The sequence below is a fragment of the Pagrus major genome, chromosome 17 (assembly GCF_040436345.1).
Source record: "Pagrus major chromosome 17, Pma_NU_1.0".
In the NCBI taxonomy this organism is placed as follows: domain Eukaryota; kingdom Metazoa; phylum Chordata; class Actinopteri; order Spariformes; family Sparidae; genus Pagrus; species Pagrus major.
The window spans coordinates 25688296-25716144 of NC_133231.1; the positions used below are offsets into that span (position 1 = coordinate 25688296).

Sequence of the window (27849 nt, forward strand, 5' to 3'; positions counted from 1 at the left end):
TGAGATGTTAATTATAGTAAATAAAAACAAACAATTAATGCAAATCTCTAGTTTAGAGTAAGAATGGAATTTTTTTTTGTACATTTTCCAGCTGTGTGTGCAACATTTTCCACTTTACATTTGCCTCAGAGAGCACCACGCAGTTACTGCTGTGTCAAGGCTGCTCAGATTATTCACTTCTTTTTCACTTCACCTTCAAAAACACATTACTCTTGTTTGTTTTTAAAGGTTTTTGAAGCATATAAATGAGCCTTTACGGTTAAGATGGACATGATACTGTTGAATAAACAAAAACACCACCTCTTCAGCGCAGCCTAAACAAAGCATTACACACTGATGTTTTTCTTGCAGAACCAGACTGTTTTGCATTGTAATAATATTGCTTTTAGTGTGTCCGCCTCCTGTATTTTCCCCCTCATAACAATACGAATATGTTTGGGCCCTATGCCGCCTCTGCTCTGAAATGTTTGGGTTTTTACATCCCTCAGTAAATGTCCGTCCTTTCTTCCCTCAGGACCATGCCGACTCTGCAGAGCTCCGTTGTCCTGCTGCTTCTGAGCTTCCTGGTTGGTCTGAGCTTCTCTCTGAACCCAAGAGACCCGAATGTGTGCAGCATGTGGGAGAGGTGAGGCCCGTCGGACTGTGACAAACAAATAAATGTCGCTGCTGTTGTATCCAATCAAACATTTTCTCATACAGCGCTGCACACATACTGCAGAGGGTTTACTTTACGGTTCAACAGGATGCACGGGGGTCGAGACATTCATTCGTCACACCATGACAAAGAAAACTTTAAAGAAAAAAACAGCTTCACTGTGTTTTATACTCGCTCCATAGTGGTGGGAAACCCCCCCTTAATGAAAATTGTCATTTCTCTTGCTTTACAGCTGAAAACCATTTACCTGATAGTGGCCATTCCTATTTTATAACAGGAGATGTGTAACTAATAGTCGGTGGACTGAAAGACATTGCCATTGTTCTGCCTTTCAGCTTCACCACCTCGGTGAAAGAGTCCTACTCGCATCCTTACGACCACGTGACAGAGGAGCCCTGCTCAGACCCCCGGACCTCCTACAGATGCACGCGCCACAGGTAGCAGCAGAGTGATGACTCATTTCCTGTTGGGTTTACTTCCTGTTCCTGTCAGTGGGGGGTCAAAGCGTCCTGTTTGTCTGTGTTATTCTTTCAGGATCACCTACAAGACGGCCTACAGGCAGGCGGTGAAGACCGACTACCGCAAGAGGTACCAGTGCTGTCCGGGCTATTACGAGAGCAGAGACAAATGTGTCCGTAAGTATTTATGGAAACCATTTAACAATCCAGTCGCCCGTGTGCTTTTTTATTACCGAGACTGACAGCAGGAAAGCTAAAAGTAAAAACAGAGGAGGGGAAGAGGAAAAGGTTTGGCAAGATTCAGTCGTCGGCCTGCAGGGAATCATTAGAGTCCAATGAGGCTTTAAACGCCATCAACACAATTTAAAAAGCCTGTTTTGAGGCCAAACTGTCTCTTTGTCAGGTAACAAACCAGCTCAGGTGTTGAATACAAAGTCTTGTCCAGTTCAGGGTCGTAAAAAATGAAGCTGTAAGTCAAAGTAAATCCCCCATCCTATTCCTTAAATTACTTTTTCCAAGCCACCAAAATAAATTACAGTGTTTTAATCCTTAGTTATAAATTATTAATATTTTCCAAGAACATCTTAAGCTTTTATTTTATTTATTGTGAAATTAAACTTCTGATGGAGAAAACCTGCAATCTTGATTTGTTAATTGTTTTGGTTTAAGATAAGATGGAGTGTGATTATTGATCCCCTGCAGGAGAAATTCAATTTGTCACAAGGGAACAAACAATAACAAAATGTAGTGTGGGTAGGAGTTGGCTTACATGCAGTCAAATCTAAAATCTCTCATCTAAAAAGGCTGAAAAATCAACCCGTGAAATGTCCACAAAATATAACTCTTTATTTATAGAACATAATCTTCTACTCAGTTGTTAAAAAGCCCAAATTCCCAGAAAACATACTGAGGACACGACCTCAATGATAGCTACAGCCCTGTCCCACCCATGGGTGTGGCTGTAACCCCACGGTCAGCACACACCTCTTAAGTCAGACAATCCAAACAATATCAGCAGAACATTGAACTAACACGTGTATAAACAGATTTATGAGCCACTTTGGGCTTTAGACATTTTCCTAATGTAATAAAATAGAAATTTAACAGCGAGAGGAGTCTCCTTGGGGGGATTTAATCTGTTTATTTCCAAGTTCTCACAGTTTCTGGTTCCATTTAAACCATGAAAGCATGGTTCTTTGTTCGCAGATAAAAAGTTATCTATTTGCAGGCTTGATGTTGAAAGTCAGTGTTGCACAATAGAGCCATAGGTGCACATGTGAAAGAGTCCCTGGCTAAAACAAAGTTAAGATGATGTTGGCAGATTGCTGCTGGCTGTAATCCAGCGCATTACCAAAATGAATGCTAAGGTCGTGGTTTGCATGTGAGACGATGTTAGAGAAGAGGACAATCACATTTCTGAGTCAGATTCTCGTTATTGACAGTAAGGGTTTTTTTTTTTTTCTTTCCATGCAACGTGCTTAGTCAATATGAGGAGCATATGACACTGGAATTACCACAATTATAGGTTCTGTTCCCACTCGGGCTTCTCATGCTGACATTCACAGTATGTTCTGGCTGTATGAACTGGAACTCTAGCTAAACTAAACTTTGTGTTGCTGACACTGTGAAAACCCTCATACACCCTTTTTCGTAATTCACATATTTTCACTTCAGTTCAAGAAACTCACATCATTTCAACAACTGTTATTTCATCAACGAAGCATCTGTTACTGATGAAGTCAGAGGTGTGGCACTGCTGCCTGTACAGCTCAGGGTAGAGCAACACAAACTGCATCATGTTAACAATACTATTGAGGGGTGGGGATTAATAAGATGTCATTGATATAAATGCCATTATTTCTGAATGGTGATTATTTAGCAATTTCCTTGTTGATTCTTGATCAATAATGGGCGAGTCGAGCTGGCTGAAGCCTGAGAGCTAACTGTAGTAACAGTCGTCATCATCTGAAATGGATAAATGACATTTTACAACATTCGTTTTCATTTTTGTTTTCTTAGAAGAAAAATATCTGCTCAGCCCGCCTGTGTGGTGCTGATGTTTTATAACACAAGATATTTAGCCTCGGAGTCGGTAGCAAATATGCTGCTCGGCTGGGTGCTGGTGCTAACAGCAGCTACAGTTAGCAGGAGTTAGCAGTTACTCTGGTGATCCCTGTTTGTTTTGAGTATAAATTTGACAGGTGACAGTTGATAAGCTCGGAGGAATATGATTCATGTGGATCGGACTATTTGGAACTGGTTCTCAAAGGTTCCTGCTCTCGATTCCCATCCCTAATATCATCAGTGGTCCACATGTAGCTTGACTTTACCACCAGGCCCAGTGTCCCTTCGTGTGAAACTGATGCTGCCAAAGCTCCACATCAAGTTGTTCAAAACAAGGGAGGCTTTCAGATGTCAGGTCAGGACTTATTCTACTGGAGTAAAGTGACACGTTTTTCTTTGGATTTCACTCAGTTCATCTGTTTTTGTTGTATTTTAGATGCTTTGATCTGATATTTATTTAGTTTTTGTTGTACTGTCTTCTAACATTTTGGGATCCAGCGTGGAAATAAATGTTCTGACTTCAACATGTTGTCCTTTGGATTCACTGTGTTTTGTGGATCCATAAATAAATCAAAATCAACTATGTTTGAAGGGGAAAACAATCCTACATGTGGGTTTGATTGGTGACTCAGTTGAGACCATGATCTCACCCTAACAAACTCAGCTTTTTTATGTAACTTCAGTGATCATAAACTCAATAAATCAATCCTAATCTTAATTTAAGTACTCTTACTCAAAATCAAATGTCATTTTAATGCATTTCACACTAAATGGGTGCAGTAGTTGAAATAAACAGTGAACTAATTGTTGTCATCTGAAAATACCAGACTGATGCAGCTGTCAACAGTTTGCTGACACACTGTTATTGCTGACAGTCAGCGGCGACTTGTATAAATAAAGGGAAACCATACTCAGCCTCACATGGGTGAGAAAATTCTACCTTAGCTTCACAAACCTTCTCATGCACCCCTGGGTGATCTCAGAGACGCGGGATGGTAATAACAAGGTTTCTGTGCTTTGTGCTTGGAATACTGTCATTTAGGAGATAAATGTTTTTCGTTCAGCAGCCGTAATATGCATTTTGGTTTGTTTGTTGTTGAGGCACCTTTCACAGCAGCCTCATGCGACACTGCAGACTTGTGTGTGTGTGTGTGTGTGCGTGTGTGTGTAGGTCCTTTTTTGTAGTCAAACAAAAGAGCCCACTAATCGCTGTTTTGAGTTTGTAATTGGAAATATCTCTGCGATGTATCATCTGTCACTCCTCCTAAAGCCACTTTCTGTACAATGTTTTTTATTTTTAAACACATATAATTACCTTCCGGCTAAACTTACCTCCTCCATTCGATGACAAGTTGGCCTTTTCATGGATCCCCCGAATCTCCAGCCTCCAGTATTCACACACCTTCAACCGGAGAGGAAATATAATCAGTGACATCATTATTTATTGTGTTCGGATGAGAAGAAAATAAGTGTGCATATACAGCATGTGGTTCTTTGGCGTGGGTTCAGAAAAACACTTCTAGCGTAACAAAAAATGAAGAGATCTCTGGCAGAATTATTAGTCTTCAGTCATAAATGCAAGTTTGAATTAACTTAATTAATAGCAGAACCATTTACGATGTTGGCAAACACGCAGCTCTCTCCGAGAGGAAGCTCCTCGACAGTGTGAATGGTATCTAACACACTGGTGCTCTCAGCTGTATGGCTGAGCCCAGCAGTCGGCTGGCAGCCTCCACAATGTTTATTATGGGTGGAATACATTTAGAAGGAAAGAATGCAATTCAGTTGAATAGACTTTTGATTGAATAAGAAAAAAAACACCCTTGAAATAGTGCACAAATAGATTTAACAGGCCGATGGTGTTTATTAATAATAAGAGGTGGCATTAGTCCACACGTACTGTACTTCACTCAAGTAGAAGTACAGATACGTGTGTAGAAAAAGACTCAAGCACGGATTCAACTTCTTTACTCGAGTAAAAGTAATAAAGTACAGACTCTGAAATGTACTCAGAGTATAAAAGTGAAAATGATCCCTCTGAAGGACGTTTCTCACAGCCATTTCTGTGCAAAGTTAACTGAACCTCACTTCATATTCATTTTATTCAAAGAGTTAGAGTTTGTTAGCTTTTAAGTTAAAGGTAGAATCAGGAGGATTTGTGTGAGCTGTTCGTAAACACACCAGAAAGATAGCTGATTGTTGAGTCTCATTCCCAGGATGTCAAATAACCACATTTTGGGTTGTTAAAGCGTCCTGAGCAGTAACAAAATGAGAAAATAAGAAAATCCAGGCAGAGAGCTGCAGGGTCTCTGCAGATACGAGACACTAACATGCCTTTGCTGTCTCTTTCTGTCTTGTTACGTCTTCTCGTTTCTTCTCTCTACCTCTGCTGTGTGTGATACACACTGACAGGTTCTTGTGATGTTGGGAAGGCGGCGTGCAATGACACAAAATAAAAAAAATTCCCATCAAATGCATTAAAACTAAAGTAATGAGTCTGTTTTTAAAATGAAAGGAGTAAAAAGCCCAGATATGTGTTAAAATGAAGGGATTAAAAGTAAAAAACTTTTCAGAAAAGTTAAGACTCATTAGAAACATAGATAAACATTTCTGCAGCACTTTTCTTATATCAAGTGTTTGAAAGAGCAACACACATGTAACACAATTAAGACACATAATAATAAGTACCTTGGGAATATTATGGACAGTAAACATGTGGTGTCCATGTTATTTGTAAGAAAATGATTTTTAAAGAACAAAAGGTTTCAATCATCATTCATCAGTTTTCTCTCTGGTGTTGTGTTAACGAAACCAACACGGAGCACATATGAGTATAACAGGAAACGGCAAAGTTGACTGAGGTTCATCCGGGTACCGAGCTTGCTCAACTGTTATTGGAGCACAGAGTGAAAATGGGCGGGAATCTGGAAGGGTCAATTACTCTTGAGAAATATTTCTGTTTATTCTCCCCCCAAACAGTGAAATGAAATATCCGCCCTGGGTTATTGGGCTGTGGGGGTACGCACAACGTGACTGAGCCAAGTAGGACCAACAACATTGGGAACTAATGTTCATTCAATCTGGCTCGTACTCGATTCAGTTTGAGAGGCTTTAGCGACATGGAGAACAGATGTTTACAACAAATATAGAATAGAAAAAGAACTTTAAACACTGCAGCTTTTTTTAATGTGTTTGTTTGTTTGTTTGTTTATTTGCTTGCTGTGTTTCTCGCGTTTTGTTTTCTCTCTATGCCGTGCAGCAGCGTCAGATAACTGCACACCTTTGCTGTAATGCTTCTACTGAATACTGAACTTTTCTCCACAAAGCCCGGTCTGTTACAAAAGTGTGTTTCTCATCAACAGCTCGCTGCACCAAGGAGTGTGTCCACGGTCGATGTGTCGCTCCGGACCGCTGCCAGTGTGAGGGAGGCTGGCGAGGCGACGACTGTTCCAGCGGTATGAATCAGCCTTTTCCCCTCGCTCGCAGACATTTCCTCACTCTCCCTCTCATTTGCTTTTCCTCCCATCGCTTTCTCCCTCTCACTGTCTCTTCAGGTGCACACACACACACACACACACACACAAATAAAACTCCACATACACAACAGGAAATGACAACTGGCCATTAGTCAAGTGGCCGATCTTCACATACACCGCTCCATCACACGCAGAACGCCTTTCCATTGGAAACATCAAGGGAGCATTACCGCATGCACAGCAGTGAGTCATCACTGTCAGCCCCAGTCCAGAAAAACAGTTTACTGGACCTGAAGGACACCGAGCTGCACCTCCACCTCTCGCTTACAGTCACTTCTCAATATTAATGATCACAATAGCTCATTTTTTTAGCAGCTTTCCTTAATAAACGAATAAAACAATCATATTTAATAAAACTGAACACTCCTGCTCCAACAGATATGTAACAAAATAGCACGAGAGCAATAAGTTATGAGTTTAAGACTGTGTGATGTACTGAAAGAAGCCAACGTCAATAAAAAGAGTTAGGACAGACATTAAAATGGCTCCTTTTACCAGTTATGACTTCTTTTACAAAACCAAAGTCAGCAGAAAAGTTATATAATAGTTATTAAAGGCACCAGCTCAGAACAGTAAATCAGACCCTGTTTGTCTTCTCTGAAATCTCCTTAAAAATTTGAACAACACCGAATGTGAAACCAGAACCATATTTCGCGGGGCTGCTGTTGCCCTCGTTGAAGTTTTCCACTACCTCCAGCCCGTTTTCATGGCAGTCAGCTGGGTCAATAGTACACAGCCATCCTCCATTTTCCCCCCTCTGCAGAGAGAAGGAATTAGCTTTAACGGGTAGCGGTTGATGTCCTGACAGGGGGATGATGGGAAGGGGAAATGGAAAATGTTACCCTACTCTCCTTCTCTTGCATGGCTCAGCTCCCTGCGTCTCTCCTTACACTCCCTCCTTCTCTCCCCTAACCCTCACTTTTTTCTTTGTTTTCACTCGTTCACTCTGCTCCTCTCTCTTCTTCCACTCCTCCTGCTCCTCCTCCTCCTCTCTCCAGCCTTGGCTGCACTGCATCGTCCTATAATGGAGTCTTTCTGGCAGAATGGGCCTTACACTTCCTGGATGCCTGTGTGTTGAGCTATCTAAGTATGGGAAAGAGGAGAGGGGCCTGAGGTTTTTCATGCTGAACTCTCCTCGGACTGTTTGCCCATGAATATAGAGAAAAGAGGAGAGGAGGGGGAAGTATACTCTTAGCTCCATATATGAAAGACTAGAAGAGGGAATGAAAAAGGAGAATATATTAGCAATGACGCTGATGAAGGCAAAAGAAACGCAGGAGTGAGGCTCATTGAAAGCTATAAAAACCTCATGTCAAAGTATTTTATACTCTACTGTGCGTGAGCTTCCAGAGCAGATTGTGATAGAGGAACCCGGAGAGCTTGAATCAAAAACGATTAGCGAGGGACGGTTAGATGCCCAGGAGATTATGTGGACTTTGGATGCAAAGTAAAACCCAAACCACCACTTGAACAATTCTCAGAGGGAAAGGAAGAATGTTCCCACCATATCAGAGTGCATTCCTCATACAGGACAGCCAAGAGATGCCAGTTCTGAAGTGTGTGTTAATCAGTGGGTTTACATGCACACAGTAGTGCTGATACAGTTTGTATTACTGTTCATGTCATGTAAATGATACTCTGGATACATTTTTACTTGAGAGCAAGAATTTCTGTTTGTTTTCAAGGTTTCAGAAGACCTACATTCACGATGACGACATGCTGCAGTGATTACACACAGCAAGATTTTTAGAAAGGAAGAAATTACAAGGACTATTAACAAAACAAACTGACAAATCGCTCGGTTTGCTCTTGTTGGAAATGATGGTTGTACTAACGACAGTTTAGCCCCATGGAGGAGTGTTGGAATTGAAATGTAAAAGCTGAAAACTAACTGCGGATCAGGGGAAAAACTAAGTTAACCTGACGTGAAGTGAAGCCGGTGGATGCTTTTTCTGGAACAGAAGCTTTTTTTGAGAAACAAAAAATACAGGATTTTCCTTAAGTTTGATTTAAAGCCATTACATTCTGATAAATGACATTAAATATTTGTGACTAAATGAGCAACAATCAAAGTTAAATTTTCTTTTAATCCACATCTTTTGATAGAATATAGGTTTTTCATGTTGGACCTAATGTGCGATAGTAAGAAGCTGATTGAGAAAAGAGGTTTTCTGGGTTTGATCTGGTTAACATGCTAATCCAGAATACACCCTGAACTTCTGTTGTGTTTTCTGCTTTTAATTTGTTTTCTAAAACATCCCTTAGTTTTGTAAATTTGGTACGCAAAACATTATGTTCCGATACGTTGACTTGTTTATGAGGGGTCGTGGTTTACACTTCAGGGCGACTGCATTGTGTTGTGTCACTGTGATAAATAATCAAACATGTGGTAGGTCACTTTTATGCACAGATGCAAATGCTTAGGAGGAAAATTGGCCATGAAAGCGTTTTTTTGAGGTCAAATGTCATCCTTCTTGCAATTTTCCATGACAGAGATTAAATCAAAGTGAGACTTCAGATAAATGTTTGATGGAGGTGACCAAACTGAGCAGCACGAGCAGAGAAAAGCTTTGCTCTCGAGGATGTGTGTTTACGTGCAGATAAACAAACAGATGGGGAGAGTTTTGATATCCATCAGTGGACGGCTTCATCTCTGCTGGCTGGTTGCTCAACAAAAAAAAAATCACACGTCCAATCTGGTAAATTTCACCCGTTTACTCATCTACTGTCTGGATGCATCAGCCCTGCAGACCCTTCAGTAAATCTCCCCTTCTGTCCTGGAGAATGTCTGTGTAAACATAATCGCTGCTCCAGCTGAGTTTCTCATTACTCAACGTGACACACTCCTGCAGAACCCCCCCCTCCAATGCCCACACAGAGAAACAAGTGAAGTTATGATTCGGTTAAACAAAGGAGGCAGGGGTCCTGCTCCAACTTAGTGCAATAAACACTACAGTCCAAGGCAGTGTGCTCAGCTCCAGGCCCAAATTTGGCTTTACTCTACCCTCTGTGTAATTATTGTCAAAGCAGTCCTTGTACTCTTCAAAGCCGTGGCAGGGCATATGTTCAGCGTAGGAAAAAGGTAGGAGGGGGAATGTGGAGCTCCGGCTTCGGTGCACGAATGTCTGAAGGATGATTCACAGAGGTCGGCATGAAATTGTTGGAATTGTTTTTCAGCTCGAGAGAAGATAACTGAAGCCCATCCACGAGTTACGTCAGTGCGATTGGGTGTCACATTTTCTCGATTGGTGTCCAAAGTTCGAGACAGGCGAAGTTATTGATGAGAAATCTGAAGAATGCACCCTTGACCAATCTGGGTTCTCATAACACGACCCAGTGGACTGAGATCTCTTCATCATGAATTGAAATCCAAACCTTGTGTGAACCTCCGCTGCACGCTAACCCCCTCCCCCGGAGCCGATCCTCAGGCTTCTGTAGAATTAACCATTCAAAACTCCTCCGTCCTGTGAGCTCCATGCAAATCTCCCTGCCAGTTCCAAATTATTTGTTGGTAATATAACACTCCAGTGCTAAACAGGAGGATTTGGTTTGTGGAAGCATGTGTGGAAGAGTCAGTGCTTCATGTCATCCTCAAGCACTCCTCTTCTCTCGTGTCTGTTTCTGCGTTTAATCTGATTTGTTTCTGTTTAGTTGTTTTTAATGACATCATATATTACTGTAAGCGTACGCCACAGTGTACGGAGGAGGAGAACTGTGTGAGGAAAAACAGAAGGGACACAAGACGATCATGCGAGCTTCAATAATCATGAGTAATCGTATTTTGCTTCGGTGTTTTTATTTAATTTTCCAGCATCAGCAGAGTAGGTTTGACTCAATGTTTAGAATAGAGGGCATATTACTGGAAGCTGACTGGCAGTCGTTGGAAAATGTGGGCAGGGAAAGTGAGAACATCCCTGGTGTGAATGTGGGTCGCTGTTTAACTGCAGGAGTAAAGGCTCTTCTGGAAAAAACCTGTATAAATAAGTTTTAAACAGTGAGGAGATGCCCAATGTAAATTTTGGTGGTAGTGTTTGATTTACATTGGATCCATTTTTCCAGATAGTATTTTTCTCCTCTTCAAAACTGAATCGAGAAAAAAGAAATGAATCAAACTAGGAGATTTAAACAAAAATACAAAGAAAATCACAAACAAAACTCAAATAAACCAGAAGAATTGGAGTCTGCACAGTCTGGATCAATGAATAACAGTGTTCCCTGTTACCTTCCAGCCTGCGATGACAAACACTGGGGGCCAGGCTGCAGTCTGCAGTGCAAGTGTGAGAACGGAGCTCTCTGCGATCCCGTCAAGGGGGCGTGTCAGTGTCCCCCGGGGTTAATTGGACGCTACTGCGAGGACTTCTGTCCAGCCGGCACCTTCGGGAAGGGCTGTCTGCAGAGGTGCAAGTGTGGGACTGGAGGAGCCTGCGATAAAGCAACCGGAGAGTGCGTATGTCGGGACGGATTCACTGGGACTTTGTAAGTACACACAAATAAATAAATAAATATCAAATAGATTCATAATGTCTTTAAACGGATATCTGGATATGAATGTGGAATCTGTTGACAAGGGACTAGACTTTGGTATCTGAAGCATTCTGGTTTCCGTCTGTTATCTGTGTTGAATTGACAAATCACACTCGAGCAGTCCCAGAGGAAGAGCGCCGGGCTTAGAGGTCGCAGTGGCCAAACTGTGTAATTACAACGTCACATGATGCACAGGGGCCCCAAAAGACTTTTCCCATAAGCTTACATTGTGAAAGAAGCGTCTGTAGAATGGTGAATACATTTTTTTAGCATCACAACCCACAAAATAACTCGTTTGACTATGATAATTTGAGCCATTTGGTCAGATAAAATTTGGAAAAGCCACAAGATTAATTAATTGAATGTACAAATAACAATTCAGAAGATCCGGGTATTGTTGTACCCAGGAAGTCGAGCTTATTTGGCTTTGTGCTCCGCTGAGCAGCTTTCATAGGACTGAGCAGGGCTCCGTCTCCAACGCTGTGACCAGATACTAATCCATGATCCGTGCATTTTATTGGGCTTTGGTTGTATGGAGGTAAATAGTAAATAGTGTGGAGAGCAAAAAAGGTGGAACACATTGGCTTTTTATACGTAAAAAAAATTAATTCATGCAGATACTGTTTATAGAGATGAGCAGAAATGTCATCTCCAACTCCATTTTCGTGTCTCAAGTTGCCACCCGGACTGTAAACAATGGTCGACGCACGAAAGAGGAAGTCATCGCCACTGTCAGACGATGGCTGATGGGTTCTGAGATTAGGAGATTCATTACGAAATGCTGTGTTGATTTTGTAATAAGAGAAGAATATAAACTGAAAATCTGGAATAATTATATGATTTTGGAACGGTTTGACAGTTTTGATATTTAGATTATGTACAGATTATTTTCAATTAAAGCCAAAATATGTAATTGGTCCTTCAAAGAGCAAGTGAGGCTCAAAATGGACTCAAACCGGTGAACCAACTGACATTAACATCTGTAGAGTCACACCGCTTGTGTACCTACAAACTGACACAACCTCCTTTTCAGTATGTACAGTTAATTAGCTCACTGAGGAGTCACTCGATACCTCGCTTCATTACACATCATTTCATTACGCTTAACTTCATTATCTTTATTTTTCTCAGGAGTTCTGTCAGATCTGTCAGTTCTTACCAAGTCATTTGTTTCCACAACTTAATTTAAGAAAGAAAACAGACCCTGCTGTACTATACTATAATCCATGAGTCATCTGTTACACCCTGTTTTAGATGCCCCTGAGGATGAGTAGGCAATGAAAATTCCTCCCCACTAGATATTAGTGGAAACTCTTATACTGCCAATGTGAAAGCACAACACGCCACTTTGAGCTAAATAAAAAGGAGGCTTGGCAATTCTTGTTATGGGCTAAAGCTCCTTGATGAATTGTGTATATCTGAAGTCGGTCCGTGTTATTACACCTCAAGGGTGTTTTAGAAAATATAATACCCCAAAAATGAATTGTACAACAGGTAGCTTGAGCCAAGAAATCCGATTGGTGGAGGAGATGTTCCAGCTGTGCTGTTGATTCCCACAAAGCTGTTGTGAGGCCAAGTCTTAGAGTAATCACAGAGCTACTGTTGGTTTATTCTCCTGCTCCCTCTTTCTTTTTTCTACTTTCACTACTACTTTTCTTCAGAGTAGCTCAGGAGAATTTAAAAGTGATGTATGAACAGTTAAATGTTGTCCATGAGGTCATAATGTCTGCATACAACTGCTTTAGAGTTACAAGATTTACAGACTATTAAGCTATGAGAGTGGTGACATCAATATTCAACACTGGTGTTCAGTGGAGGAAGAAGTACTAGGATCGTTTTAGTAAGAAAAAGTAGCAATACTTTAGTGTAAATAATACCCTGTTACAAGTAAAAGTCCTGCATGAAGAACAAAAGTATCATTATCAACATTTTATATGACTGGGTTAAGATTATTGATGCATTAAGTTTCATGTATATTTTTCATTTACTGCTTGGTAGCTGACAATTTCCCATGGGGATCAATAAAGTCTTATCGTAATCTATAATACATAAGCGTTTATTGATTATATTTTGACTCTGCAGAGTAACTTGTATGCAGTCATCAAATAAATCTCAGAAACTATATTATAGAAAAAACAGCCGAACTCTTTTAAAGCCATTCAGCCTTTCTTTACACTTCATTTTCCTGAAAAAAGAACAAATCTGAACATACAAATGTATGAAACAACCTCTCAAATGACCTTCTTTCATACAGAATCATATATTCAAAAGCCTTTTAGCTCACTATACAGCTACCTACAATAATAAGTACTAACACAGCATCAAAAACTGACGACAAGGACGTCACGAGCCAGTAAACTGTACATGTTTAAAAGCTGACTACTTTAAAAAGGTCAGGAAGCCGATTACTTCAGAGTAAAGTACACTATTAGATTTAAGTTGTACGACCTTAAAGGTTTTAGCAACCTAAAAAAATATTAGTCGGCTTTACTTGGTCATTTTGAGGTAATCAGTTTCCTCGATTTTTCAAAATTAAGTTACTTTGTCCAAAAATGCGACCAAGTAAAGAACACAATACTTGCCTCTGAAGCGAAGTGGAGATTAAACATAAAGTGGCAGAAAAAGGATAAACTCAAGTAAAGTAGAAGTACCTCAAAAGTTGTAGTTGGTCCAATACTTGAGTAAATGTACTTTCAGGATTTCAGGAAAACTGAAGCTCACTTTTGCCCTTTTTACTGTGCAACAAAACATTTACCTAAGTCCTCAGGAATGTCCCAGGACACTCGAAGTGTTTTGGACTAAAGTGATCCATTAAAGGATTGTTTTTAAGCGTCGGCTCCATCTCTCCCCCCTCCAGCTGCGAGAAGGCGTGTGGCAGGAAATGCCAGGCACGATGCCCCTGCCAGAATGGTGGCATCTGTCGGGGCAAAGGGATCTGCGCTTGCCCACCTGGATGGACGGTGAGTCTTTGAGTTAAATCTTGCGCCGACACTAACCTTCATGTCATCTGTGGATGAGGTTGCCAGATTTTGAATTAGCTCCTGTGTTATAGTCCAGCTGGCTCTCAGACTTTTGGACGAGGAGTCTCTAATTTTTAACACTGACTTATCTGTAAAGACATTTTGAAGGCAACCTGTCATCTCTGGAGACGATTTTGCTTTTCCACAAATGTGAAAAAATGAATCGTGAGGTTTCTTTGTTTTTGGAAAGAAGACATGCAAGAGAGCAGAAATGATCGTGATCCCATCAGAGAGCAAACCGAGCGAGTTACCGTGTAGATCGTACTATGCTGGTATCTCATTTCAGTTTTTGCATCCTCACTGTTTGTCCTTGTTGATCTGCAGGGTGCAGTCTGCACAGAGCGATGTCCGGAGGGACGGTATGGACCGAACTGTGCTGAGGAGTGCGTCTGCCACAACAGGGGCAAATGTGACCCTGAAACTGGACAGTGTCAGTGTACTAAAGGTTTCACTGGTAACAGGTGTGTATGTGCAGGAGTTTTATGTAGTTGTCTTGTCGATTCATAGCGAGGGACGTCTTTCTCCATTGCAAGCGAAGAAGCAAAACAAAAAACCTCAGTCTTAAAGCTGTTAGTGATTGTTTAGTCTGAAACAAAACCTTGGTGAGGTATTTTGTCCCTCATACTCTTGAAGTCCTTTAAGCATCACTGACCAGCCGGGTTGGTAAACATGAAAACACTGTGTGCAGTTTAATGATGACAGATTTTTCTCGGCACTAAACAGTCAACCGTAGCAGCTTTTCTGTCCTTTACTGTCAAATGGAATTAATTCAAACTATTTAACAGACACCAGAGAGAAAAACAAAAACAGCCCTTTGCTAACATTACTGCACTGGCTAACCACAATACGAAATGGAAGCTTAGTTTCGGTTTGTGGTTCATGTGCAAATCAACAACAGACTTGTGCAGGACTCTCCATTCGTCCAGCTCTTCTTTGGATATTTATAACCCCCTGTGTTCCTGCCCTCAGGTGCAATGAGGAGTGTGCTGCAGGCTCTTACGGTCAGGACTGTAAAAGTGTGTGTGACTGTGCTAACGGCGCACGCTGCTACAACATCGACGGAGGCTGCCTGTGCGAGCCGGGCTTCAGCGGCCCACACTGCAGGGACAGGATGTGTGCGCCCGGCAAATACGGCATGCACTGTGAGCGCACCTGTCTCTGCCAGGACAAACACACACTCAGGTGAGTGGGTGGTGTCAAGGAAGGGATTAAAGTCGGGCAAACACTTCTCTGAGGCAGTGCTGCTCTGGCAGCAGAAATAATTCAATTTTGGTTTGGTGGTGGAGCCAAAGAGACACAATTTTGGGAAAGAGACTTAGCTATGAGCCCCATTTAGACTTTAGGTCATCCACTCTTTATAAGCCATTTCTGATTGGTTAGCCAAGTGTAGGTTTTCAGATTTGTGCAGCTTTTTATTGAAGATGGAAAAGTTTAGAGATATTTTACAAATTCAATTCTACATCGAGACTTTTCTCTTAAAAGTTTATTTTCTCTTATAATTCTTACCTTTGCGGGGCTTCTCCAACGCCTCAAGTCGACTGTCAACTGCTGAAGACCACAGTTTTGGGTGGTTTTCCCCCTTCTGGACAACGTTAGCTGCAAACGTTAGCAACCTGATAACTGGAACAGAGTGATGAGTCCAAATAAGCACTGGCTGTAAAAGCATTTTCAATCTGAAAATTGTTTCGGCACTTTCTCACCTTTTCTTTGTATTTTGTAACAATTTCATCATATTTACAGTATCTCCTTTCTTATCGTCTCAGCTGTCACCCAATGAAAGGAGAGTGCACATGCCAGCCCGGGTGGGCAGGACTGTTCTGTAACGAGACCTGCGCTCACGGCTTCTACGGTCAAGGCTGCCTGGAGCCGTGTCTGTGTGTGAATGGAGGCGTGTGTGATAGTGCCACCGGCCAATGCCAGTGTTCCCCCGGGTTCACGGTGAGTGGAGAAACCAGTAGATCGATTAATGAGAGTTTATTAGATCGCTCCCTGTGCTGGTACACAGGAGCTCGAATTGCCTATTTTTATTTAGGTTTATTATTATTAATAATGTGTTTTATCATCAGGGGGTTCACTGTGAGAGTCAATGTAAAAGTGGCACCTATGGGAAGAACTGCTCTCTGGAGTGCTCCTGTAAAAACTCTGTTGACTGCTCGCCCATCGACGGGGCTTGCTTCTGCAAAGAGGGTAAAAACTTCACACACAGTCAATAACAGTCGATGTTTGACCTGTTGATGGGCAAAATTGGCTCGGCAACTTTTCTATTTAAGCAGTCGAACATGGCTTATGGTCCTGCTTGTTTCTGCAGGTTGGCGAGGGCTAGACTGTTCCACCCCCTGCTCTGAGGGAACCTGGGGCCCAGGATGCAACGCCACCTGCCACTGTGCCAACTGGGCGAAATGTAAAGCTGCAGATGGATCCTGCGTCTGCACAGCAGGCTGGCGGGGGCCGCACTGTGACCAACCGTGCCCGGTAAATGCCTGATATAAGCTTGATGTATTCATTAATGAAGCGGTAAAGAAGTGTCTGCAGCAACTCCTTTAATCCAAGACAGTTTTCTCTTTTAGGAGCAAACCTTAAACCTACTACACTAAACCTGCTATTTTACGATATGATCACTGCACAGGGAGCAGATTGTACCACCAGTTTGTCTTTTACTCATCCAAAGAAAATACCACTGACAAATGTAGCCAGATCAAGATCTTTTCAACAGGAGGTGTTGGTCGTCATACCTCTTTTGTCCACAGGGGCCGCCAGAATCAACAATAAATGAAAGTTCCTTGTATCTGCTTTAAATTCAGAGTTGGGTAAACCCTAACCTCTAGTGATCTCTTAAGAATGCAAACAACAACCGTTGATGTATAGTGCAGTAAGTTTAGGTCATAAAAACTTTTGTCATGAAAAAATGGGTAAACTATGAGGTCAGATAGGTGAGAACTTCATTAATGCCAAAAGACATTTTGTGCCCGAAATCCTTTGAACATATACTAAATATACATATATTATAAAATGAATACACATCCAAATGAAATTAAATAAACAAAATAGTAGTAGAAAAATGGTTGAAACGGTTTTAATGAAAAGATGAGTTTTAACGTTTTAATCCTCCCACTTTGTCTCCCAAAACAACGGAAAACGTCCTGAACTCTTTGTAGGAGATAAGGAAAATACACTTTATGTTTATTCTACATCAAGCTGAGTGCTCGAATGAACTGCTATCTTTGATAAGACTAATACATAAATCATAAGGGTGGTAATTATACAGAACATGTCAGTGGTGATTGGACAGTCTGTAGAAATGTTGTCCAGCTTTTCATCCCTTACCTCACCCTCTGTACGCTTTAATCTGAGTTCTGGACGCGTGCCCCTCCTGTCTCGGACTTGCCAGCCCACCAGGCTGTCTATACAACAACACACTGCCAGTGTAGTATTTTGTCTGACTCTGACTGAGCTGGCCGAATGTTGAAGAGATTCCCCTGACGATTCCTTGCCCGTTGGCATTTGTTCACGTGTGCAGATGGGCACGTTTGGGCCAGGCTGTCTGAAGAGGTGTGATTGTGTTCATGCTGACGGCTGCCAAGCTACCACCGGGGAGTGCCACTGTCTGCCAGGCTGGTGGGGTAAGTGATGACGTCGTCCTGGTGCCGCTGCCAGCTTGGCTTTAGTATCACAGATAAGTCTGGTCCAACAGAACTAAGTGAGCCACAGGTTTTAAAGCACTTTGTCTCTGTTTGATTCTGACTTTTAAGGACCTCAATCTGCATATTTGTGCCAATTAACTTCAAATCACCTTTACTTTACAACAATTTGCCAAAACCGACAAAGATTTTTATCCTTTACAAAAAAATGTTATATTTGATTTTTCACTTTCGCTGCAGTTATTGGCTTTAAAAATGTGTATATGATCACAGAGAAAAGCTTGTTTGCTTGAATGTTTTTTTCTTTCAGATTAACATTATTAATACAGTGAGTGTTGGAGGAGGTACTGAAATCCTTTACTTAAGTAAAAGTAGCAATGCCTCAATATTAAACAAATAAAAATCTTACTTATGTAAAAGTATTAATGTACAATCAGCCAAAGGTACTACACCGACTGAAAACAGCAACATTTTTAAGGCAAGAAACTACAACTCACATGATCCCTTTCACACTATTTTTAACAGAAACCAATAAAGTCTTTAAAACAGTCAGTGTTTATAAGTTAACTGTTGTCTTTGTGGAAAGAAGTTAATTAAACTGATGCTAAACTATGCTTTGGAAAATGGTTGGTAAACAACAAATCAGTTAAAGAAAGTACTAAGGTGTCCCTCCAGAAGGTTGCAATGTTGGGATCAATCCCTGTGAATTCTGAACGAGTAGGATTTGTTTCTGCAACTTTCCTGCAAATTTGTCCAAACATCATGATGATGTGGTGTTTGGACAAAATTGCAAGGTAGGTTCCTGGAGGGACTGATTTAAGGTCCTATTTGTAAGAAAGGTTGATTTTTGAGTCTCATTGCTGACTAGTCACATAGCGACGCTTTGGGATTGTAACGTCGAGTCGGCTGCCATCCCAAAGTGTCATTTTCTGATGAATTGGAAAACCTGAAGCTTCAGTATTTGACAAGTTGGGAATGGGACTCAAGAATCAACTTTTCTTACAAATAGGACCTTTAAGTGTACACAATGTGTAGTTTACAGACTAAAACATGCTAAAGCAGAGGTCCTTTAAGAACTTACAGATGATTGCATCAATACTTTAGTCTACAGGGAGCCATTACTTACATCGATAACGTTTGATAGTTGAATACATTTTACGGTTTGTGTTAAAAATGATATAAAGGACATGAGCACTTCTTGGCCTACTCTTCTTACTCATCCTCTCTCCTTTGTTTCCTGTCAAGGTTCTCGTTGTAATGAGCCGTGTTCGGAGGGCCTGTGGGGTCGCCACTGTAACCAGACCTGTTTCAAACATTGCCCCAACAGCGACACATGCTTGAGGGAAACTGGAGCGTGTGTGTGTCGCCCAGGCTACTGGGGAGTCACCTGTCAGAACAGTGAGTGTTGTTGTCAGCCAGCTGACAGACAGCTCATATCTGATGAGATCAGACCAGTTGAGCTCCTGCCTTCCTTGGCTCACTCTTTATCTCTTGTCTCCCAGAATGCCGAGCAGGTATGTATGGCGACCAGTGCAGCATGTCATGTCCGTCCTGCGGCCAGTCGTACCGCTGCCACCATGTGACAGGAGAGTGCGATTGCCTTCCAGGACACACCGGAGCCAACTGTGATCAAGGTTGGCATTAACATCAATAATTGTACACAAATGTTAAAATCATCATTTCATATATAAAAATCAGTTATAGATGGTGGCAGTTCAGTTAATTTTTATATTTGACACTGTGTGTTTTACAGTTTGTCCAGCTGGCTACTACGGCAAACTGTGCTCTGAGGTGTGTGTTAACTGTGCCAACAACTCCACGTGCGACCACCGGGACGGCCACTGTGAATGTTTGCCTGGCTGGACAGCAACTGACTGCTCCATACGTGAGTGCAAAATCATATATAGCAAGTAGGAATGTCACAATGACCAACACGACATACAGTTTGACTGTGGAGAGAGGAATATGGCTGATTGCTGCATCAGTCACAACATAACATCCAAGAGAGTCTTTTAGTGTTATTAAAAGTGTAGCAGTATTATTTGCAGCATGGTGACTCAGTGGTTAGCAGGTCAGGGCTTTCCTGAGTGGGTTTGCATGCCATCAAAAACATGTATGTTAGGTTAACTCTCACAGGGCACTGACAGGGTAGAGCCGGTCCCCAGGAGTTACACAGTGGCTGCCCACCCCAATTTCCCTGTGGCAGAGATGCACACATTTTTGCCCTTGGAGGGCGAAAAATGTAATTTATTGGTGGGCCACGGGCCAAAAGCAAACGCCTGCAGTATTGTATTGTATTGTTAAGATGCAAACTGGCACTCGGAAGTTCCCTTAACTGAATGACTTCTTGCGCAGGGTTAGGGGGAGGTGTCGATCTGCCCTCCGTGCTCAGATTATGAAAAATAATTAATAATTAGGGATCCTACAGATTTAAAGAGCATTTTTACCTTCCATAAAATAAAACAACGTACATTTTAAGACATTTTTCTCTTTGCTAGAAAAATGTGGTGGGCCAAATTGAACATTGCAATAATGGATAACTTTATTAACTCATTGGTATTATGGGTGATAAAGCAACTTTTATCACCAACATATAGAGTTGTTTTGCATGCTCTCTTAAGTGTTTTTTTTTTGTTTTGCTTACAATATGAAAAGTAAAAAAAGGGCTGAAACTAACAATTATTTTCATCACCAATCTGCTGATTTTTTTTTCGATTAAATCTATAAAATGTCAGAAAATAGGGAACGTTTTCCGTTATGTTTCCCACAGCCATCATTTTTAAAAAATAACTTAAACAATTAATCTCCCATTAAGATTGTTGCAGATGAATGTTCTGTTGATCAACTAATCGATTAATGAGTTAAATGTTGCAGCTCTACAGTTTTACCTAATTATAAACCCAAATTAGTTTACACACATAAAATATAATTAAATATGAAAAGAGACGTTGTATTTGTACTCAGCATTGCACTCACATCCTCTATTAATCCCAGATCTGATGAAATATGATCACACAAGTTTAAGACCATAGTCAAATTCTTGTTACCTGTGTCTGATACATGGATGTGGTATGCACACTGTGTTTCCAGCCTGTACTCCAGGACGTTTTGGCCCGTTCTGCACTCAGACCTGCTCCTGTCCGCCCAACCTCATCTGTGACCGATTTACTGGAGACTGTTTGTGTGAAGGTGGAGGCGATGACTGTAAACAAGGTATAGAGACAATCGAGCTTTCCAGTTATTATAGGATCTAATATAATGACTGCCTCTCCTTTTGCCTTTATTAACTTATTGTGATCCAAGTCAGTGTTTTTTCTAAAACATCAGGCCTTAATATTCCTGTTTAAATCCTGTGGCTTCTCCTCGCTCCGTCTCAGAGGTGAAAAGTCTGATTTCTCTTTCCACGTCCTGTCTGACAGACTCGTCTGAGCAGTCAGGGAGCGTCATGGTTCCTCTTCCTCCCGGCGAGAGGGAGTCTTGGGGAGCCATCGGCGGCATCGTCGTGCTCGTCATCCTGGTGGTGTTGCTCCTGGCACTGCTGCTGCTTTACCGCCGCAGGCAGAAGGACAAGCAGAACAACACGCCGTCTGTCTCCTTCTCCACCAGCCGCACAGTCAACTCTGAATACGCCGTTCCAGGTACAGCACAGATGATATAACTGTCACAGTGTGTGCCAGCTAGGTAATGAGAATACAGAAGGGTTGGACACAACTATAGATGTTTGTACAAAACCACACAGGAACAGTGAGGCAGGCAAAGGGAGAACCCAGATATAGACACATAAGGTACAAAGGGGCTGCCTGATAAATATCAAATGTGTTTGATATCTAGGATTCAAAGTCTGGACGACCATGATTGTCATTACGTCACTACTTTTTACAATAGCCAGTGAGAGAGATATCACGGAGCAGCTGACGGTGTTGCTAAGCTAACGCAGTGTTGTATAAAATACTCAAAAGTCATACTTGAGTAAAAGTAAAGATATGGTGTTGAAATATTACTTTGGTAAAAGTGAAAGTCATACACACAAATAGTAGTATATTAGTAAAGGTTTTAAAGGAATTGATATTAAATGTACTTAAGTATATAAAGAGCAAATAAAAGTACATTATACATTGTTCTGTTGTATGGGTCGGCCAATTACTGGCCTGGCAGATTATCAGATTCCAGGTTCAGCATTAAGATTCAGAATCAGTGTTTTATTCTGTTTTTTAAGTATAAAAAGTACAAGTAAAAGTACAATTTTCCATACGCTTACATGTATTTATATACTGTATACGATGGGTGGACTGATTATTAGCCTGGCTTCAATAATCTGCCTTTTTATGATTGCTGAATTAGTGTTTTTTTTTTTTTTTATCAGCTTGTGGATAAAATTGATTACTTTAAAAATGTGCCACATTGGCTCTGATGCAGCATGTAGTCTGAAAAGTAACTAGTAACTAAAGTTATCAGTTAAATGTAGTGGAGTAAAGTGTACAATATTTTCCTCCAAAATGTAGTGAGGTGGAAGTGTAAAGTAGCAGAAAATGGAAGTACTCAAGTAAAGTACAAGTCCTTCAACATTGTATTTAAGTGCAATACTTTAGTAAAATGTACTTACATTACATCATTGGGCGAACACTAGCTAGCATACAACTGTTGGCAGTTAAAATCTCACCTCCAGTTGTCATTGAAGAGTAGACGAGTCCGTGTTGACCATTTTATCATCCACACTAATTTCTTCAGCTTTTTTATTTTTTCACTGCAAAATATTAAAGTTACTTCAGCAAGTTGTTCACATTTGAGATCACGGGAGGTGCCGCACTGCTCCATCTGGCACGATAATCCTCTTGATATCCTGTAGTGTGTGATGCGTCGTTATTTTCAAGTCTTGTGCGTGCAGGTTTGAGATTAGAGAGAAGAACATCTGTAAAGATTCCCCTTATGTGCACGATGCAACCAGATGTCACGTCGGTAGGGATTTTAAAAGTCCTGCGGTGTGAGTCCAGCCTAAGACGAGCGGACAGCGATTGAAAGAAAGACACACAAGAGAGGGGAGATGAGGAGGGACAGGTGAGGGCGGGGCGGACAAACAAACAGGCGGGAAAATGCACAAAGACAGGAAGTGAAATTAGTGAAACACTATCAAAATAAAACTGGAAACAAAGTGCAAGCATACCTCATGACCATGACAGTTTCTGTCAGTAGATATTAAGACAAAGCATGTGAGTGTCATGTACTGAATGTGTGTGTACCTGTTCTAACACGTCATTTAAGTCTAAATTAAATTGGATTTCTCTCGATTTATAAGTCAAATTAAATACCAAGAAGTGAAAATTGGAAATTAATTAGCTTTCTTTGGGGGATGTTTAGCATTTCCAGAAATCATTATTACATTTTCAGGTATTTATAGTTTTTCTTGGTAATGATGTGGTCCTGGTTGTATCTCACTGTTGTGTTTTTGTCATTAGTGTTCCACGGAGATGCATTTTATTGACCTTGAGGTAATTTTACTGCTGCAGTCGTGAATCCATGTGTTTGCTTTGGCCCACAGATGTTCCTCACAGTTACCACCACTACTACTCCAACCCCAGCTACCACACACTGAGCCAGAACAGGCCTCCGCTGCCGCACCTCCCCAACAACCATGACCGCACCATCAAGGTGAACGTCAGCTCTGTTGCATGAACTCAGTGATCTGATTCTTTCGGCAGTTTTCAGGCCTCGTAGCAGCTGGAGTGCAGCACTGCCACACGAGCTGTTTTGTTTTTCTCCACCCCTTCAAAATAAAAATGTGAAATTAGAAGAGGACTTTTATTTTGATGAACTGCTTCCTGCATTATTTTCCATTGTATTTGGAGTGGATGGTTCGTCTATAAATTGATGCGGTAAAGGCACGGATTGGTGCATTAATAATCACCGGGATGAAAGCATGAAGAGTTCAGCGCTTCTAGGGAGAGAACACCCAGTGTTGAAACGAAACCTACGCCCTTGAGCAACAAATATTAATTTATCCAGTCAGCAACAGCTGGCTGTGTTTGCGGGGCGCATGAAATCATAAAATGTTGATGCAGTAACTCAAAGCTCTTTAGTGATACATTTAATTGCTCTTACTTCATGTCTAAAGCACATTTTAACTTGGGGATTTTTCTTTTCATTGATGATTTCTGTTTATTATTTTTCTGCTTGTCATACAGAACACCAACAACCAGCTGTTCTGCAGCGTGAAAAACATGGAGAGGGAGAGACGGGGCCTTTTCGGGGTTGAGAGCAACGCCACCCTACCTGCAGACTGGAAACACCACGAGCCCCGCAAAGATGCAGGTCCGTCCTTCACTGTGTGATTCACATTCAAGATCACCTACTTTGTATTTTATCCATTGAGAGGAGACACTCATGCAGAGAGACCTGCAGCTGGAGAGTAAAATGAAATGAGTGGAGTAACATTTACAAGCTAATAAAACGATTTGGTTTCCTGACCTCCTGACCACAGCTGCATTAAAATCTGTTAAATCTGCAACGCACTGCTAATATAACCTTCAGCTAACACACCTAAAAGTGTTTCCTTATTCTAAGTGTCAGTGGAAAGTGTAGTAGTTGTTGCAGGAGAATTAGTAATCCTGAGCAGAAAAATGTGTCTAATGTGTTTTACAGTAAAATAATCATGCTTAAAGCTGTTTTTATACAAGCCACATTAAAATATCAGCAGCTCCAGTGTAAAGATACCTGTATTGATAAAAGCCTTCAGAGTGCCAGATGGAACAAAACCACAGATGGAGCGTAGATGTTGAGAAATTTAGGGCAGAGAGACGCAATAACAGCTGAGGAGAGAACGTCTCTTTTATAAAGTCTGCACAAAAGTTTATCGACCATCACATTTCCTTTGGATAGAAAATCGTTTCAGTCAACAACGCACAATTGAGACCATAAAACCAAAAAGGACTTCATAAAAAGTGATAGTTGCACTGCCAGCTTTCACTCACCTGGTATTGATTTTGCAGGTTTCCAAAAGGCAGCTTACCTGCTTTTGATTAGTTTGCCATAAATGAAAACGAAGATGCCAGATTTTGTCTTTTTATTGTTTACAGGAGCGTTTGGAATCGACCGGAGCTACAGCTACAGTGCCAGCCTCGGAAAATATTACAACAAAGGTAGTTCATTGACCCATTTTCACCCCTTTTCCTTTTTGAAATATATTTCTTTTGTCGTATAAAGGAAACTACAACCAGTGATTGTTTTAGCTGTGCGTGCAGTGTGGTCAGTCAACTGCTACTGGATGCATTGCCATTAAATTTGGTGCACACATTGAATCGTAATAACTCTTAATCTCGTGTTTCAGCTTAATTGACAACTAACTTGGGTCACTTTCGTTCAAAACTGTGAACTTTGAAATCAGCCAAAATAATAGTGATCATCAAAGTGATTGAGATCATTCACAGGTTGTGATATTTAGCCGTCTTATAGTTTTCTTTAAACCCTCTCAACCCATAAAATCAAAGGGACCTTAAACTTTCTGCTGTCAGTCTCAGGTTGACTTCTCAAAAAAGGCATGAAAAATCTTGGAAAATGTGAAGGAAAATGGTTTAAAGTCCCGCTCCAGTCCAGAATAGCTGCCTTTTTTCTTCCTGCTCCTACAGTTGAATGTTTGAGCTTCACTGTGTAGAATGATGTATGTGCAGAAGATGTTTTTTAACTCCTGTCTCGTTTTTTTTCTGTGCAATGACAGAGCTGAAGGACGCGGTGGCGGCGAGCAGCAGCTCCCTGAACAGCGAGAATCCTTACGCCACCATCAAGGACCTGCCCGGCCTGCCCTTCTGCCCCCCAGAGAGCAGCTACATGGAGATGAAGTCCGCCATGCCCAGAGAGCGAGCGTACACCGAGATCAGCCCACCGCCGTTCAACACGGCCACCTTACGCAGAGGTAAGCGACACTTTAGACCTCCTGCAGCAGCGTATTGATCGTAATTTACTTCAATATGATATTCCAGTTATTATTCTTCCTTTTGTTTTTTTAGTATAACAAGACAAGGATCAGGTTGTTAGACATGTTGGATTTTCTTGTGAGCCAATCACAGAAATCACACAAAGTTAATGATTTGTTGATTATCTAAATAGTTGCAGAATATGTTTCTGTCGACGGACCAATCAGCTAATTGAATGATTGTTTCCAATTTCTCGTTTTCTTCCACCTTTAATCAGAATCAGACCACGCGCTTGTCAACCCATCTGAGGAAGCCGAGACTTAAAAGAATGTTCACATCAAAATGAGAAACTCATTAAGTTACTTTTAGAGTCCCAATCAGTCCAGAGTTAGAGCAGGATTTGTTCTGACAGATGGGAAGGACGGGCTTCCTCAAGACGGAGTCTGATGAATGAACAAGCGTTTACATGGAAGACCAGAAAATACACTGAAGGGAAGAGGGAGAGTGGGAGAAGAGTAGCTGCGGATGTTATTTATTATAATGTAAAACAAGTAACACATCAACATGAAGTACGACTAATAAATGATGATAAACAAGTATTATAGTAGGTTAGGAAAATTAAATCCATAGATTAATATAAAATAAGAGCTTGATATCGTTCTTTTTCCACTAAAGAAGGAGAATATCACTAATTTGGATCCCGGTTGTTGGGAACAATTTGGGGGAGGAAAAGTGGAAGAAAATAGCTCTCTCCTCCGTCAACAATTTATTATTTTTATTTACACTCATTTTACACTAATTTGAAAGCAGAAGACTGCAGTTAAAGGATCACTCTGAAAATTTTCACATTAAAGTGTGTTTACAAGTCTTCTGGAGAACTACTGCATACGTGAAATTAAGTAGTATAAAGCCTTTTGTGGGTCCAGAGGAAGCTGCATGTATAGATAGGTTGCCTCCAGTGATGTCATTCAGTGGCTTATTTTGCATTGTGGGTAATGTAGGCGCCAGGTTTTGAAAGGATGAAGAATATTTGGAATAAAATAGAAGATATCTTTGGTTCTGCTGATGATTTTTAAACTGTCCATAATGAATCCAACAGTGCAATTCCAGACCAGTGCCTTCATTACCCACAAAGCAACTTAGCCACTGAATTTGTGAGCTTACATGCATCTTTTTTTTATATGTTTTAAGAGAAAATTAAATGCAAAAATGACTGTTCCCACTCATTCGCAGTATCTGCCATATAGTGCAGCCCTACTCGATACTACACAGTATGCAGGTGTAATCCAGGAAGAAAAACAATCAAAGATGATCCAGCTGTTGAAAACTTCCAGGACCTTTTATTCTTAATGTCTGTTGTTCATGTTTTCCCCTACAGAGCGTCAGAGCTCCCTCGGTCACACTCCACAAGAGGACCCCCAGAGCCACTATGACCTCCCCGTGAACAGCCACATCCCGGGACACTACGACCTGCCGCCCGTCCGCCGCCCCCCCTCCCCCAGGAGAACACCTCAGTGACAGTCAGAGCGAGTTTCCTCCTCCTGACTTTTGGGGATGAATTCAGGCCTGTTCTCGCAAAGAAAGAGCAAACTTTAAGCTCTCCTCTGACAATCAGAGCAGCAGTGAGGCTCCTGTCACACTGAGGAACCATTGTTTACAGTGGATGCCCCCCTTTTCAACTCAACACCGCCCCTCTGTGGGCGAAAGTGGTACTCGCTTCACCGTGACAGACTTGTCATCCAGACAGGCTGTGGTGAGGAAGGCTGGACTGTGGCGACGCCAGCGGGGCTTCAGCTGCGCTCACCTCCCATGGGAAAATACGCCCGAAGATTTTTACGGTTAAAAGCAGCCGCATGGGAATGTTCATGTGTTTGAACTCATCCAAACATGATCCAATTTAAATTTTCCACATATTTTGCCTGCTACCGATCGGCTGTTTAAAAGGTCTCATTTATCAGAATTCACATTTTCTATTCTGCTTTTTCAAATTGCAATTGCAAACTTTTTAAACAGGCAGCTCTGGATGAAGTCCAGAAAAACCTTGTCAACT

General features: G+C 41.3%; 1 protein-coding gene across 1 annotated transcript; it reads left to right on the top strand.

Moving 5' to 3' along the window:
- Window positions 1-518: 518 nt before the first annotated feature.
- On the top strand, window positions 519-27849 carry pear1 (platelet endothelial aggregation receptor 1). The gene is made up of 22 exons (XM_073485177.1): window positions 519-625; window positions 991-1092; window positions 1190-1290; window positions 6540-6632; window positions 10943-11189; window positions 14095-14197; window positions 14582-14718; window positions 15227-15439; window positions 16021-16195; window positions 16324-16444; window positions 16566-16729; window positions 17775-17877; window positions 19141-19293; window positions 19398-19529; window positions 19649-19780; window positions 20986-21108; window positions 21315-21533; window positions 23432-23541; window positions 24075-24201; window positions 24966-25028; window positions 25604-25798; window positions 27178-27849. Exons 1-22 carry the CDS (start codon window positions 519-521, stop codon window positions 27315-27317), a joined length of 3060 nt encoding a protein of 1019 aa, XP_073341278.1. The 3' UTR covers window positions 27318-27849.

Excerpts from the sequence above, each read along its gene's own strand:
- pear1 (XM_073485177.1), top strand. The coding sequence starts at position 519 with ATGCCGACTCTGCAGAGCTCCGTTGTCCTGCTGCTTCTGAGCTTCCTG. Across the intron at positions 626-990 it reads GTGTGCAGCATGTGGGAGAG|CTTCACCACCTCGGTGAAAG; the intron begins GTGAGGCCCGTC and ends TCTGCCTTTCAG. Across the intron at positions 14,198-14,581 it reads CTTGCCCACCTGGATGGACG|GGTGCAGTCTGCACAGAGCG; the intron begins GTGAGTCTTTGA and ends GTTGATCTGCAG.